Source organism: Semicossyphus pulcher, unplaced genomic scaffold, assembly GCF_022749685.1.
Source record: "Semicossyphus pulcher isolate SPU_LCO1_2020_fin unplaced genomic scaffold, fSemPul1.0.p SCAF_22, whole genome shotgun sequence".
In the NCBI taxonomy this organism is placed as follows: Eukaryota; Metazoa; Chordata; class Actinopteri; order Labriformes; family Labridae; genus Semicossyphus; species Semicossyphus pulcher.
In genome coordinates, this window is record NW_027211696.1 from 12,299,958 (window position 1) to 12,314,233 (window position 14,276).

Below are 14,276 nucleotides of genomic sequence, written 5' to 3' on the forward strand. Positions count from 1 at the left end.
TTCTGGTGTTATGAATAGCATACAGGTCAGGACTTTAGTGCCTGCAGTACTACCTCCGAATCACTAGAGATCTCTCCCTCTCAACCGTCCGCACGTGGTGTTGTTTCAGCGTTCACGTTTTCACATCTGACAACGCGAGATTTGTAGCAGCCTACAATCTTGGTACAAACATGTCGGCGTTCAAGAGAAAACGTGGAGGACAGGGTCCTGTTGATAAAAAGGCAAAGAAAGCGAAAATTATAGCAGGTGGAGGTGAAGCATCGGAGGAAGCCGAACAGGAGAAGAAAAATGAAGTCACAATTCCAGCACCCGTCTCGTCAGTAAGTGCTCGTGCTTGTTCTAAGCGATTGAAGTTGGTAGCTGGTTAGCTAACTTAAGTCGACCAATACACCAGGGGCACGTTTGTCTTTAAATTATCTAATGTTATTTACATTTACTTTCTAACAGCATGTAAAACAGACTAATGGAATTGTGTAATTTAAAGTGTCGTGTTGCAAGAATAAGTTGTTATATTTCATGCCCTGGACAGGTAAACTTAAGAATTAAAGGCCAAGCAAACTTTGATTTGCTCAGAATTTTCTTTTCGTCATTAGAAATAAAGACGACATGAACGTAATTTGCTTTAATCCCCACAATATATACACGTTTTCAAGTTTGTTTTGGTGTTGAAAGATGTTTTTTCTCAAATAGGGTAGATGGACCAACAAGGAAAGAGTTCTCATTTTCTCCTCAAGAGGCATCAACTTCAGAACAAGACACTTGATGCAAGACCTGAGGACCATGATGCCTCACTCTAAAGCAGGTTAGTGCCATGTATCATTCAAATAATGTATCACTTCATCCAACTACTTGCATTGAGACTTTATAAATTGTTATGTGGAGCGGAGATGTATCAGATGATTGTCATAATAACAAGATTCTTGTCTTGTGTGTTAGATACAAAAATGGACAGAAAGGACAAGCTGTTTATTGTGAACGAGGTGAGTTTGTTATTTAAAATTTAGACAGACTTTGATTAGAATTATAAGCACTACAGTGAAGCTAATGATCAGCATTTTTTTCACAGGTGTGTGAAATCAAAAACTGCAACAAATGCCTCTTTTTCGAGGCCAAGAAGAAGCAGGACCTCTATATGTGGTGAGTTTTGATCGCTCTTACTTTCTTTAAACATAAACGTGTTCTTTGTAATTACCATGTTGGAACAACTTTAAATTTAATTGAATAATGTTTTTTTCCTTACAGGATCTCAAACAGCCCTCATGGACCTTCTGCAAAGTTTCTGGTTCAAAACAGTGAGTTACTTCTGTGTAAAGAATCCTGAAATATAGTAAACATGTGTCATGTGCAAAATGCAAAACTGATTTTGGTTTGTCCACAGTTCATACGCTGGCTGAACTCAAGATGACAGGAAACTGCCTCAAAGGATCCAGACCGCTGCTTTCATTTGATCCTGTGAGTAGCATTGGCACATATAGTCAGTAATTTGGTGAATCAAAATGTTATTTTAGGAGTATACAGTATGTCAGTAAGCAGTTGTGTGCCACAAATCCATCTAACATAAAACCAACTAAAAAGTCAAAAGGTTGTTAAAATGCCCATCATAAATTCCCAAATCCCGGGATGATGGCAACCCAAAACCTTAAGATATTCAATTTAAAATTGATATGTAATATAAACACAGTGAAGTGGGAAATCCTTATATTTAAAGGGTGGATAGTAGCAAATGTGTGGCATATTTTGCCTATTAAGTGCTTGAATTTTTCCCTGATTATGAAAAGGCTGTTGACTGTCTCTGACTGTTTAGACCCTATACAACTATAGAAGACAAAACTCTTTGTTTTTTATGTCAATATTATTTAAACTGAAGGCTGCACACTGTTTTCCACTCTTGGTTCGTGATTTTCCCGTAATGACGTCCTTTGTCTCCTGCTATTGTTTTCTCTTACAGAAATTTGACAAGGAGCCTCACTATGCTTTACTGAAGGAGCTCTTCACACAGGTGTGTAAACAAGATGCATATTGATCCATCCCGCGCTCGGTTTGGTTGTAGCCCGGCAAAGTGGGCCTTCTGTTAAGCTGTAGCCAGAAGATGAGATTGTGAAAATCTAAGATGAAGCTGTTACTGAAAGTATGTTTGATAACATTTAGTTGCCACTGTGTATTTAAACTGAGATTGATTGTATTTCGTTAAGTTGCTAAAAACAGACAGTGTCAACCTTGATAATTGTTGAGACCCAGCAGTATTTGTAACCAAAAGCAATATTTACTTTGTTAGAAAGATGAGTCATTTGAATATCTACATATTTGAATTTAAGGAAGTACTCATTACATCGTTTTTTTGCAGACATTTTCCACTCCCCGCTACCACCCCAAGAGTCAGCCTTTTGTGGACCATGTCTTCACATTTACCATCGCAGACAACAGGATATGGTTCAGAAACTACCAGGTAATGTTTGTCTATTCTTGAGTTTTCTTGGCCTACAATAGCATTTTTAGTGTTCTAAGATTTTTCTCTCTGTGTCACATTCAGATCATCGAGGAGGATGCCTCTCTAGTGGAGATCGGCCCCCGCTTTGTTCTCAACCTCATCAAGGTCTTTCAGGGGAGCTTTGGAGGACCCACGCTCTATGAAAACCCTGACTTCCAGTCTCCTAACATGGTAAAAACCAGAACATGCTTGTTTAGCTTTTAAGCACGGAATGATACACGTATTTATTTCCTTATTCTGTCATTCACCTTTCTTTTAACACGCCTGCAGCACCGGCGAGAGATCCGACTGGCAGCGGCGGCCAGAGTGCGTGAGAAGCAGATGGTGAAGGAGCTGCAGAAAATAAAGAGGGGCGAAGCGAAGAAGGACGTGACCAGAGACGTTACAGCTGACGTCTTCGTAACGCCAGCGGATGACAAGCCTGTTCACATCGAGACGGAAGCACCGGAGCCCAAAGTGGTGAAGAAGAACAAACACAAAGCTTTCAAAAGACAGAGGATGCAGAAGGGACGCAGATAACTGGATGGACTGATTTAAGCTGAATGAGTGGCTCACTGTTGCCATGATTCTTACAAAATGTGCGGTCAGGTTTAAAGTTAAATATTTGAACTTTTGTTTGGTTACAGAAAGGCGTTATGTGCAACACATTTTCATATTATAACATAACAGCATGAAAGAAACTCACAATGTGCACGTTATGTTGTCTGTTTCCATAGTTTGTGGATTCACACAATTTATATGTGGCTCCTTCACTCAGGAGACTGACAGATTGTAGTTAACAATAAAGGTGTCAGGTGTTTGCAGTTTTGCAAATATTACAAATGTTAAAAGTAAATATTCCATCAGTGTGAAAAAACTTGTTTATTGCTTTTGAGTAACTGAAATAGTTTTTCTATGTAACAGAAATAAAACAATTCAAACATACAGTATTTTCATTATGTGATGTGTACTGCGAACAAATTGTTGTCAAAAGTGTCAACATTCAACATGAGGGTCAACTATGACGATGCATATCTGGAGCTATAGAAAAAAAGGATGTACCCCAGACACGTTGAGATTAATTTGTCATTGTACCCTTTCCTTTTAAATGTCTCGTTTTATAGGCTTTCAACCAGCTCACTGAGTTGGTCTGAAATACTGAAAGAAGACAGATCTGCAAAACGCGTACACCCATTTAGCTAAAGGTAATGTTTGCAGAGAAATCTGGCTCAAAAGAACTTGCAGTAGCTGTACATACAATCCTTTTCCATATTTGTCTATGAAGTGATTAACACAGTATCATAGTGGGCTAGCTACACAGGAGCAGATCGCCAGGTAGGTTGCATAATCTTTCCCACAAATCCAGTTGCAAGGTTCCAATACATCCATACAAATGTGACTGTAAGGCAAATTATGAACCAGCTGACTTTGTTAAACCAATGCAATCTTTTGCATTGTGTCCAGCATTTATTCCCTATGTGTACCCCTCTGGCTGTACTGCTTTCTTTGGCAGACAGCAACTGGGCGCCTACTGAAGTTAAGGTGTTCATTCAAAACGGGAATTCACAGGACTGTGATCACTCCTCCTCTACCTCCTCGTCAGGACAACAATAATATTCCACAAAGCAGATCTGTCCGTCGTCGTTTCTGACCAGGTACTGCAGCGAGAGGAAGCCCCTGCTGTCCGTCCTCACAGAGACTTTACAGGACAGAGCCAGGGCTTTGGTGGACGGCTTCAGCAGGGACATCTTGTACCTGTCACAGATGACAGAAGTGTAGCTTTAATAAAGTAATTACTGCAACATAAGGAGAAATTAATATTAGTCAGTATGAGGTACAAGAGGTCAACATCATAATGTAAGCTGTTGCAACAGAATCGGAACAGGTGTATTACTGTCTCCTGTACACCTTGCACACCTCAGGATCACAACAGCTTGGTTTAATTCTCTGTTCTCACCTGTTGGTTTGTGTCTTGGTGCATTTGAACAGCTCCATCATGTCAGAGTCTTTGGGGTAATCGTAATGGGCATTTCCAGAGTTCCCAAATGTAGACAACCTAAAAAGTAGAATAAACAACAGAGCAATGAAGCTAAACGTTAACACAAGGGTCTCTATCATGAGACAAAATGACGATCAAGAAGTGATGCTTTAAAAAACAAATCTTGTTCGGACAACACACCTGAAGTATGGCTGATTCGGGGACATGGTGATTTGTAGCACCTCACTGGTCATATCAAGCTCAGAGAAGGCCTCCTTCAGACTCTCTGACAGCAGAATCACCTTTGAAAAGAGCCAGGAGTCATAACCAAATGTGTGCAGCTACTGTCATATATATACACATATTATGTAATAGTGAAAGTCCACCTTGTTTGTGACGTTGCTGCTGCAGAACTCAAAGTCAATTGGCTCTTCTGGTTCTTGTGTGTTGATTTTGCACACAGTCACTACCCCACCCTCCTCCAGGAACAGGGTCAGAGGGTAACCGTATCCCTTGTAGCACATCCGCAAGGCTGTTGATACTCCTGTAACACCCCAAGAGGGAGGCAATGAAAATGTTGAGACATAGCTGAGGAAGATATTTTTCTAACCACGGCCTGAGAGATAAGTAATAGTGTATAAAACAATTTGTTTTATTTGTATCTTTACCTGGTACTGTGCTTCCTCCAAAGATATTGAGGCAGTCAAGCAGAACAGTGAGGTTTACTTGAAAACCCACCAAATCTTCCTTTATGGTGAACTCTTGGAAGATCTCAGCCTGGAATAAAAATAAAGACGTTTCTTCTTTGAAGTATCACCATCATAGGCGATGTTTTAGCATAGTAATATTGTATATGTACAGCAAACATACCTGGATGAAGGCATTGGCTTGTAGACATTTGGAGTCTTCCACAGTGACCTTCAGGCCGTTGGGTGTAGCGCTAAAGATGGCATGGTCCTTAAAGGTGATTGCTTTCAAGATGTTGGACAGATTGCGAGCATTATCCAAGGTGGCTACTAGAACGTATTCTTCTTCATCGGCTTGAGACTGGGTTGATAGAGGCATCTTAGTGCTGAAATGAAGACACGCAGAATATTACAGCAACATTTCGAGGATAAAACTGCACAAAACTATAAAGTAGAAGTAAGCTTAAAGTCGAAAATATCGTTACCAGAAATGTATCTTTCATTACTACTTTCATTTTTTAAATTCAAATCAAAAGCAACGTTTAAAATCCCTGGTTAACGCTACTTTAAGACTATTAAGCTGTCTGTTATTTGACTATTTTAAGCTAGGCTATGTGGCTTTGAAACGCATGGTATATGGGTTAAAAACCATGTACGTAGCAGACTAACACTCATAACATTGCAATATGTTGTTCTATCTATCAATAAAGGTAAAGAAACATTAAAAAACGTTGCCAGTGACTGTGAATATATGTCTGACACGTACCGAAGTGCAATTCAGACACTTACTCGCTAGTGTTTTGAAGGAAGGCGCCCCGCTATACATCGCCTTCCGCTTCCATACCGTGCTACGGAAGTAGGTTCTGCGCAGGCGTGATCGCATTCTAGAGACTTCGCAGCAGGGTCCAAAACACACGACAAATATCCTGTCTACATCGATAGTACGTGGCTACACTGGTGTTTTGTGATCACCAGAGGTGAGAATGATTACTAAGATATTTATAAGAATTGACAAATTGTAGAATTCTTCATACCTGTTATACTCACTACAGATCAATAGCAGAAAGCTAGCGTTAGCTAACAGTTGCTCTCCCTGATGACGTCGAGATTATAGTGTTTGCTAATCAGTGACAAGACTGGTTAATAGCACACCATACGGTCTCTGGAGTTTCATGTCCTCAAAGGGGCGATGATTAAGGTTGCTGAGGCGAGATGAAAACAAAGCCTTCTGCTTCTATGAATTTCTGAACTACTATTAGCTCCTTACACACAAATTTTAGTGAGACCTAACTACTTTGAGAGAGGATAGGGGAGGAAATCAAGTGCTTACTACAGTTGTATGGAGAATAATCCTACCCGTTATCAATTAACATGTCTTAATGTTTATGATTTTTTACTTCTGCTGCACCTCTATTCAAAAAAATGTTGTGTTGTGGACACATGCCAAAGAGGCGCATAAGAAAACTAATGTTGTTATCATGTTGACTTCCTACACACTGTCAGCTCTGAATGTATTTCAGTTACAATATTTTGTATGGTAATAAAAAAGGGATACCTTGACTTGACAACTTGTGAATCCTTCTGTCTTCTTTCTCTGCTTCAGATTCTTCGTGTTTCTGCGGTGTGTCTGAGCCGCAGTCATGGTGTGCATTCCCTGCATTGTGATTCCTGTCCTGTTGTGGGTCTACAAGAGGTTCCTGGAGCCAATCCTCTACCCTTTCATTTCACCGTTTATAAAGACATTCTGGACCAAAAAAGCAGTCCAGGAGACGGGCACAAGTGACCAAAAAGCTACTGAAACTAGTAATGGGACTTGCAAGGTAATTTAATGAAAATAAATTATTTTATCATGACATTTTTATAATGAATACCCTTTTCCTTTAATAATGTATTTGACAAAAATAGTCACATAAGTTTTTGTTACTAATATGGAGGATGTCCCACGTTATATATGATACAAGTATTTTTCATGTGCTTTTTTATGCTTTTGTGATACCGTGGGATAAGTATCAGAAGTATTCTCTGTCAGATAAATGCCTCATTATCAGTGTTTTACAAGAAAAATTTTCTTTTTACAGCTCATCTAATAGAAACAACTTAAACACAGCTCACCAGTTCTGTTAATGTTCTGTTGCAAGTGCTGCAAATGATTAATTATGTGTGATAAGTTTGGTTTTACTTGAACTTATCATCATAGTTTGAGCCTCTTTCATGATTCAATGTTGTTGGTAATAGGGTTCTAAAAGTAAATGTCTTCTTTATGTGTTTCAGCCTGAAAGCAATGGTGAGGTCAGCGCCAATGGATCAACTATAGCAGCAGACAAGAAGACCGACTGACAGCGCTAAATGTTCATGATGTTTCTTAACCAGTGTAAATATTCCATTAAAATAATATAGAGAAACTATGAATTAACTTAACTGTCTTCTTTGAATGGAGTGGTTTTATTACCCTCCATAATGTGTGTACAATGTTTTAATTTTTTCATTTTATAACAGTAACTTTGAGAAATAGGTTATTGTTGATATATTTTCTTTGTTCATCATGTAATGATCCATGCATATACTGTATTGAATATTCAATCTCAATTAAATAGTTTTCTAAGCCAAACTTGCAGTTTATTGAATGAATAAAACAAGACCTAAAGATATCAAAAAGATGCTCATTTATTGCTCCTATACTAATTTACAGATGTCATGAATAATGTAGACAAGATGTGAATTTAAATGCTGCTTGAGGATTAATAACAAATCATTGCACTTTTTTTTTGAAAGCTTGAGCTTTTTTTTTCTTACCAATATAAAGTTACAAATATTATATTCATGTTTTTATTGAATTTTTTTTCCCGATGGATACCATGTGACCTAGGGTCCTCAAATCAATGTTGGATGTTAATCACTTGGACAAATAAGACACACCTCATTGTATTGGATTGTATTGCTCCTAATATTTTATATTAATATTTTTATGGAAAAATGTTTTTTCTCAATAGCTACCATGTCATGTGACCCAGTGTCTTCAAATCAATGACAGATTTTTATACCCACTCTGCTCATTTACTGCTCTCATAAAGACACGCACCTTCATCTCATCTAGTCGCTGATGCATCAGAAGTTATTGTCATTATAAAGTGCATTAATGATGATTTTTATCATCTTAAGACAGTACTACTATGAAATTGTTGCCTGTATAAAATTAGAACATCCTGAGAGGTGTGACATAATGGTTCTAATGACTTAAAAAAGATGTGAAAGTAGAAAATAGAAGAGAGATCGGGCTCTTGTGTTCTATTAGCCCCATTTCTATCTGCAACGTCACATACGCAATCCTACGCCTGTTTGTCGTCATTACGCAAGGGGTGGCGACGTGGAAAACATGGAGGATAGTTGTATGTAGAGTAAACTTAATTGTCTGGAATAACGCACAGTATCAGGTGTTTGCGTTTGTTTTTTAAACTTTATAAAGACATTGGACTAAACTCCCGATTTGTGTGAAAAACAGTCGTCCTCTAACGGTCCTGGAAGCAGAGAGAGCCACGGAATCTACGAGAAGCGTTTATGACAGGTAAGCCGAGCGGTCAGCTGATTGCAAACAAGCACTGGACGTTAGCTGCTTTCTGAACAGTGAGTTTTTACCCACCGGTTAAGGAAACGCTCATGGATCCGAAATAAACTTAGCAATGACATCATGCTAATATTGGACAATCATTATACCGTGTTGGCTGTCCAAACTGCCATGGCACAGACTATTTCCTGCACCTGATATAGGATGAGCTAGCTAACGTCATGCCAACTGAATCAGCAGACACAAGAGCCATCATGTTGTGAGCTCAACTAAATTTGGTCTTGCACGGTAATATTCTGTTCACGACTGACATTTCAACAAGGTAAAATAGTATGTTTTGTCGGCATATTTATCACCTCATAGCTTAGGTTTATGCCTTTCATGATTCACCTTTACTACATCAGAATATCCATCTATCCCTCTAAATTGTTTATCACTTCTTTGTGCTTCTTATGTGCTACTGTTTACTTGTGCAAATGTTGGCTTGCTAGCTGCACCTGTGTGTCAAAGGTGTGTCTTTGAAAAGAACAAATCACACGTCCTGGTTCTATATGTGCCATCCTGTTGGTAGCTTGGCCTCTCTTATGAATGAATGTGTCTGAACTGGTGAGGACGGTCTATTTTTCTTACACGTATTATCTAAACAATTTGTTTTAAAATACATGGATAGTGTCTTAATTTGTGATTGGCTTGCTAATTTATGTACAGAACAACATCTTTGCCATGGATTAGTGAAACTTACTTAGATGTGGTGTTTAACTAGATTTTAATTTGGCTTATGTTCGAAATCTATGTCAAATCTCCTAATGGCCCCTCTACTGTACATAGATGTTTGTAAGTGCCATTTTTGTCAACTTTTAACTATACAATATCTTGCACATGTGTTTTGTGTTGTACTAATAATTCACCTTTTTGATTTAAATATTTTCTCACCTCCAGAATTTGGCATATGCCTGGAGAAAAAGCATTGAAGAGTGGTGAGTCTGGCTGAGTGGAGCCAGTAGAGATGGGTGCCAACACAAGCCAGGTCAGTGACCTGTCCGATAACCCCAGCCTGAAGGCCCTGGTGGGCACGGAGTCCATATCGGAGAATGACCCTTTCTGGAACCAGCTCATCTCCTTCACGTTCATAAGTCCCACCAGCAGGTACACAAACACACACATTCAACAGTGTGTCAGAAGTTTGTCTTATTATGTGCCTGAATGTTGCAATTTAGCCATCCTGCTGTATGGAAAAGGGACGATTAGCAATAAGCTTGATGTTGCTGTGCTTATTTCAGTAAATAGATTTATTGATATTGTTGAGGACTTGAAAAAAAGATGCGTTTGCAGCTTCACAAATGCAAATATGTCACCTGTCAGCGTCACTGCAAAGTAAAGACTGTCTTGTACAAAAACATTATCCAAATCCTTCATCATCCTGTCCTGGCGATCCTGTCAAAGGCATGCAGGAACCAACGTTACACTGAAGACAGGATGTTTGCAGAGCTCACTTGTTTAATGATCTAACAGAGTTAGTGGCTGTCTTGGCTGAGAATAGACTGACTAGTTAACATTTAGTTCCTTTTGTTAATCGTTATGTACAAGTAAAGACACTGCATTGTGTCTTGCAACTGGACTGTAACGGACGTTAATCATCATCTTTAATCTAAAGGTTTTTCATCCATCAAAGTTAACAGAGCTTGTGCACTGTTTAACCAGTCCTACTTGTTGATGAGTTATGCTTTCCAGATCAAATCAAATACGTGTTTCTCTCACTCAACTTATTTTAGATATTACAAATGTAGTGTACAAGTACAAGACATGAAGACTATAATTTAACATATATATATATATACGTTTGACTGTTTTAAGTCAGGGCTGCAACTAATACATAATTTAATTGATTAACATTTCAGCTGTTGTAACAAGTACATTTCCCCCAATCAATAAAGTCTATGTTATCTTAGTTTTTGTAAGGATTAATCAAAGGAGATATAGATATTAATGCTAATATTATTTAATATTATAAGCAAGTTTTAGAAGTGCATTAAAGTGTAGTTTGTTGTTGTTGGACGGAGCAAGGCTCGCTGTTTCCTCTGCATTTTAGTCCGTGTGCTAAAGCTAACTCCCGACTGGATGTAGCCAAATATTTACCATACACACATTGCAGTGGTATCAATGTTAAGTCTAACTCTGTAAAAAAAGCAAACCAGGATTATTTCCCAAACTGTTCCTGTAAAGGTCTACACATGACTGGTCGTGCTAGTTCTGCTTCATACTGATCCCAGTAACGTCCAGAGGGCAGAGAGTGGGAAACAAAACTGACATGACTGGACTCGATAGAAGTGTCCACCAGAAATGACCTCTACTTTGAGCTCTAATCAAACTGTACAGATGGTATACATAAGTAAGTGTTAGCACGAACACAAGATACTTGTGCCCTAATGATAAGCGCTCAGCGAAGAAACCCTCCCCTTGTGCCCTTACCCAATACTTATAATTAACTTACCACATGACCCCTAGTGTTTACCCCAACCCAAGCAGCATTGCCAACTTCAGCAGACGTGCAAGCTCCAGATATTGACAACGCCGATACTACAGTAATGTTTTGGATTAAACACAAAACAGAGAAATAGAGAGAAGAGTTTATAGAGAGAGGTGTGTTAGAAAGAAGACGGGAAAGGCACCCCTGCTGGATCGGGCTGTACGCTCGACCTCCCCCTACTCTCTCATTCTCAAAAAAGCCTGGATCACACTTAAAGTTTTTTCAAATCTTAACAGATATTAAAAATGTGAGAGAGCCCACACATGACGATATATAATCATAGATTTAACAGTTTTGCTCCTGTAGTGTGTGGAGAGAAACTATTACACCAAAACAGAACACCACACACAAACAGATTTAATTCACGAACAACCGGAGTCCGACTCTCAAAACTGGAATTCTCACTAAATCTCTCATGGTCAAACGAGACTTTAGAGGAAACAAACATGGCGGACGACGGGCAGGAAGAATTGGCGATGATTGTTTTTGGACGTTTTACTGAAAATTCAGGAAGAAAAAAGAACAAACTGTGGATGAAGTGGCGTAGACGGCTTTATGCTCCCCGTTCGCTTTCGTCGCCATGGCAGCGGTTGTTGTGCTTCCTTCTTCAGTCAGCTTGCCTCCCCATTGGCTCATTTCAATCCACGTGACAATCTGCAGACTGCGTGCTCGGCCTGTCCTCGGGGTTCCCCCCACACAACAGGATAACGGAGCGTAAATATTGAACATGTTTGTTTGAAATCGGTGCGTCCATGACGGCCTTCTGAGCAGATCTGGAAAAGGAAAATCACTCTTAACATCCCTCACACCACAGGAACATCTGGAGAGATCATATTTAGACCCATCAAAATATCAGGACAATTGGCGGAAGGGGCAATCAGGCCCAAAATTGGCCCGATTATCTTGTAGTGTGTACCCTGCTTAACTCTCTTCTTCCCTGTTCTTTTTCAACAGTGGAGACTCCAAGTTGCTCGAAGAAGCTGTCATCCCCTTGGCCAAGATCCTCAGTAAGTTGCCTATGATGTAAATATTATTGTGCAGGTCAATACCTAGGTCACACTGAATATCAACATCTCCAGATTTAAAACAATGATAACAAAGTTTCCTTCTCATTGTTTGCATGCCAAATGTTCAAAAGCTTATGTAATGCTGCTGATAAGTTCTCTCCTCTTTTTTTTCCCTCCAAGTTGAAAACAATCCCAGAACGGGGAACTTTGGCGCCCTTGTGAGAATTTTCCTGGGAAGAACCAAAGAGTTGAAAATCTCCACGGAATGCCAAGAGTGAGTATGGGAACCTTCAGAGGAGAGAACAAACTGTGACGACCGTCTGCGATGAAAGACACCGTGCATGTCAGTGTTCGCTGTGCGGGGGTGCAGTGCAGTTATTGTTTATCACAGGCAGTCAGGGAATCTTTATTTTCTGCAGAGGAGGAACACTGAAGTTGTTCTAGTTTCCCATGAGAAAACAGCCGAGGTATAACCACCAACACATGTGGCATTATTCTGCTCTCACTGCCAAGATCCATTTCCACACAGATTGACCCTGCCCAAGTCACCAAACTCATCGGGTTGGAACTCCTCATTCTCTTTTAAACCTCATTAGAGGTTGGAGTTATCGCTCCCCATCCACACCCATTTATTTTCCTGACAATTCGGAGCAGATTTTCTCCCATAAACAAACCTACATTTTCTGGGTCTGACATAATTGCCATGTGCAAATTGTCAATTTGTGGGACTGATTAGACACCCCCGTGTTGGCGTTTTGTGCTTGTGAAACATTGTGGCTTGCGCTGGATGTTTCCAATCATTTTTCTTTTTTCTTTTTATTCGATTCTCACAAACTTTTCCAATTTTTTTTTGTCATATGAATATATTACAATTTCTGTAGAATTATTATGCGCTATGTCGAAAGAGAGGGTATTCTTTCTCACAGTGTTCTTGCCAAAGTATTGGTGTAAGGTCTTATTGCAGTTGTGAGAAAACTAATCTCTATTTAGGGCAAGGATGTGGGTTTTTAGTGCAGGAAGTTTTCTGTTTTCTGTTTGTAGTACACTTGTAGTCCGAGTTGTACTAATCTCTATTTACATATTCTACCAAGAAATGTAGTATCTGTAGGCAGGGACGTGGATTTCCAGGACGGCAAGTGTTCTGGTTTCCGTTTGTAGTACGCTTGTAGTCCGAGTAATACTGACCAATCACGTATCAGCAGGCTGCAGCGTATGCAGGAAAAACAGTCCGTGAGGAGAGCAAAAGCAGGAGGAACGTAATCCGCCGTAATGACATCCCGACTCCCATCAGCGGCTATCGGACGATGATTTAGCTTCTAATTAATCTGTATAAACAGACATCTGCATGCTAACAGCTAACAATCTGTTCTAGATCTAAAATTCAACTTGAGATAAATTCCCTGACACGGTGTAACGAAAGCCGTTCAGATTTCTAGATTTCCAGACTTCCTCGAATGCATCAGATTGATCCGACCTCCGTTCAACAACCGAGCGTTGTAAAAGTAGTTTTCTTCTCCTCTTGAGGACAGACCTGACAAAGCTTCATTTTGACTTTTTACAGATCTGCTTCATGATGTTGAAATTTCGTTAAACTTCAGACCCATTAATTAAAGTAAATCACAAGAAAAGTTTCTTTTTCGGGTTCATACTGCTGAAGTTAGCCAGGGGTGCGTACACGGGGTGAAATTCGCTTCACTTTTGATCTGAACACACGGTCGCTTCTCAAGTTGCTAACTGGACTGTAAACAACGCAGTGCACGGAAAAGGAAGTGTTGGCTGGAGGTTGTTTATCGCTAACTGCAGGCCGGACATGCTTGCTAAATTCACCCCCTGAGGAAATATCCTCGTCAGACAATAGCCGATGGATTCGGAGATTGTGAGAACTGACTTTGCTTATGTGTTTTTATTTTCTGATTTTAGGGATAGTGCCATTATTTGAAAAACACTGTGCGCTGTGTGCGCCACTCATTCAAAGTATTCTCCACTGTTTCTGCTCAGTCAGTTGTCATTGTTGGAAGATTGGAAGGTTGATTAACAACCTTAAGCTTG

The 14,276-nt window shown here is 39.6% G+C and overlaps 4 protein-coding genes across 6 annotated transcripts in view; 3 read left to right on the forward strand and 1 right to left on the reverse strand.

Annotated features, from left to right (window-relative positions):
- The first annotated feature begins 160 nt into the window (after positions 1–160).
- On the forward strand, positions 161–3,406 carry bxdc2 (brix domain containing 2). The gene is made up of 10 exons (XM_069673697.1): positions 161–320; positions 691–802; positions 937–980; positions 1,067–1,137; positions 1,243–1,292; positions 1,379–1,452; positions 1,949–1,999; positions 2,345–2,446; positions 2,531–2,659; positions 2,759–3,406. The coding sequence occupies exons 1-10, from the start codon at positions 171–173 to the stop codon at positions 3,005–3,007; spliced, it is 1,032 nt and encodes a 343-aa protein (XP_069529798.1). The 5' UTR covers positions 161–170; the 3' UTR covers positions 3,008–3,406.
- On the reverse strand, positions 3,337–5,979 carry rad1 (RAD1 homolog (S. pombe)). Of its 2 annotated transcripts, none has more exons than XM_069673699.1 (7): positions 5,921–5,979; positions 5,316–5,517; positions 5,114–5,222; positions 4,832–4,989; positions 4,647–4,747; positions 4,425–4,523; positions 3,337–4,222 (listed from the first exon to the last, which is right to left on the reverse strand). In XM_069673699.1, the coding sequence occupies exons 2-7, from the start codon at positions 5,508–5,510 to the stop codon at positions 4,045–4,047; spliced, it is 840 nt and encodes a 279-aa protein (XP_069529800.1). In that variant the 5' UTR covers positions 5,511–5,517; positions 5,921–5,979; the 3' UTR covers positions 3,337–4,044. The 2 variants fall into 2 exon arrangements, with proteins under 2 accessions (XP_069529800.1, XP_069529799.1); XM_069673698.1 differs by having other exon boundaries at positions 5,898–5,941.
- Positions 5,980–5,996: 17 nt separating this feature from the next.
- On the forward strand, positions 5,997–7,740 carry LOC138602255 (UPF0729 protein C18orf32 homolog). The gene is made up of 3 exons (XM_069673700.1): positions 5,997–6,108; positions 6,735–6,951; positions 7,403–7,740. The coding sequence occupies exons 2-3, from the start codon at positions 6,772–6,774 to the stop codon at positions 7,466–7,468; spliced, it is 246 nt and encodes an 81-aa protein (XP_069529801.1). The 5' UTR covers positions 5,997–6,108; positions 6,735–6,771; the 3' UTR covers positions 7,469–7,740.
- A 760-nt stretch (positions 7,741–8,500) lies between these two features.
- Positions 8,501–14,276, forward strand: part of dym (dymeclin) — a 71,412-nt gene continuing 65,636 nt past the window's right edge. For both annotated transcript variants that reach the window (XM_069673539.1, XM_069673540.1), the window contains exons 1-4: positions 8,501–8,693; positions 9,633–9,839; positions 12,175–12,227; positions 12,408–12,501. In XM_069673539.1, the coding sequence (XP_069529640.1) occupies positions 9,700–9,839; positions 12,175–12,227; positions 12,408–12,501 (287 nt within the window). In that variant the 5' untranslated portion in view covers positions 8,501–8,693; positions 9,633–9,699. The remainder of the gene's footprint in view (positions 8,694–9,632; positions 9,840–12,174; positions 12,228–12,407; positions 12,502–14,276) is intronic.

Coding starts and splice junctions, on each gene's coding strand:
- bxdc2 (XM_069673697.1), top strand. CDS start 171: ATGTCGGCGTTCAAGAGAAAACGTGGAGGACAGGGTCCTGTTGATAAA. Junction 1,293..1,378: donor AAAGTTTCTGGTTCAAAACA/GTGAGTTACTTC, acceptor GTTTGTCCACAG/TTCATACGCTGGCTGAACTC. Junction 2,660..2,758: donor ACTTCCAGTCTCCTAACATG/GTAAAAACCAGA, acceptor ACACGCCTGCAG/CACCGGCGAGAGATCCGACT.
- rad1 (XM_069673699.1), bottom strand. CDS start 5,510: ATGCCTCTATCAACCCAGTCTCAAGCCGATGAAGAAGAATACGTTCTA. Junction 4,990..5,113: donor TGGAGGAAGCACAGTACCAG/GTAAAGATACAA, acceptor GGGGTGTTACAG/GAGTATCAACAGCCTTGCGG. Junction 4,223..4,424: donor ACCAAGACACAAACCAACAG/GTGAGAACAGAG, acceptor CATCTGTGACAG/GTACAAGATGTCCCTGCTGA.
- LOC138602255 (XM_069673700.1), top strand. CDS start 6,772: ATGGTGTGCATTCCCTGCATTGTGATTCCTGTCCTGTTGTGGGTCTAC. Junction 6,952..7,402: donor CTAGTAATGGGACTTGCAAG/GTAATTTAATGA, acceptor TATGTGTTTCAG/CCTGAAAGCAATGGTGAGGT.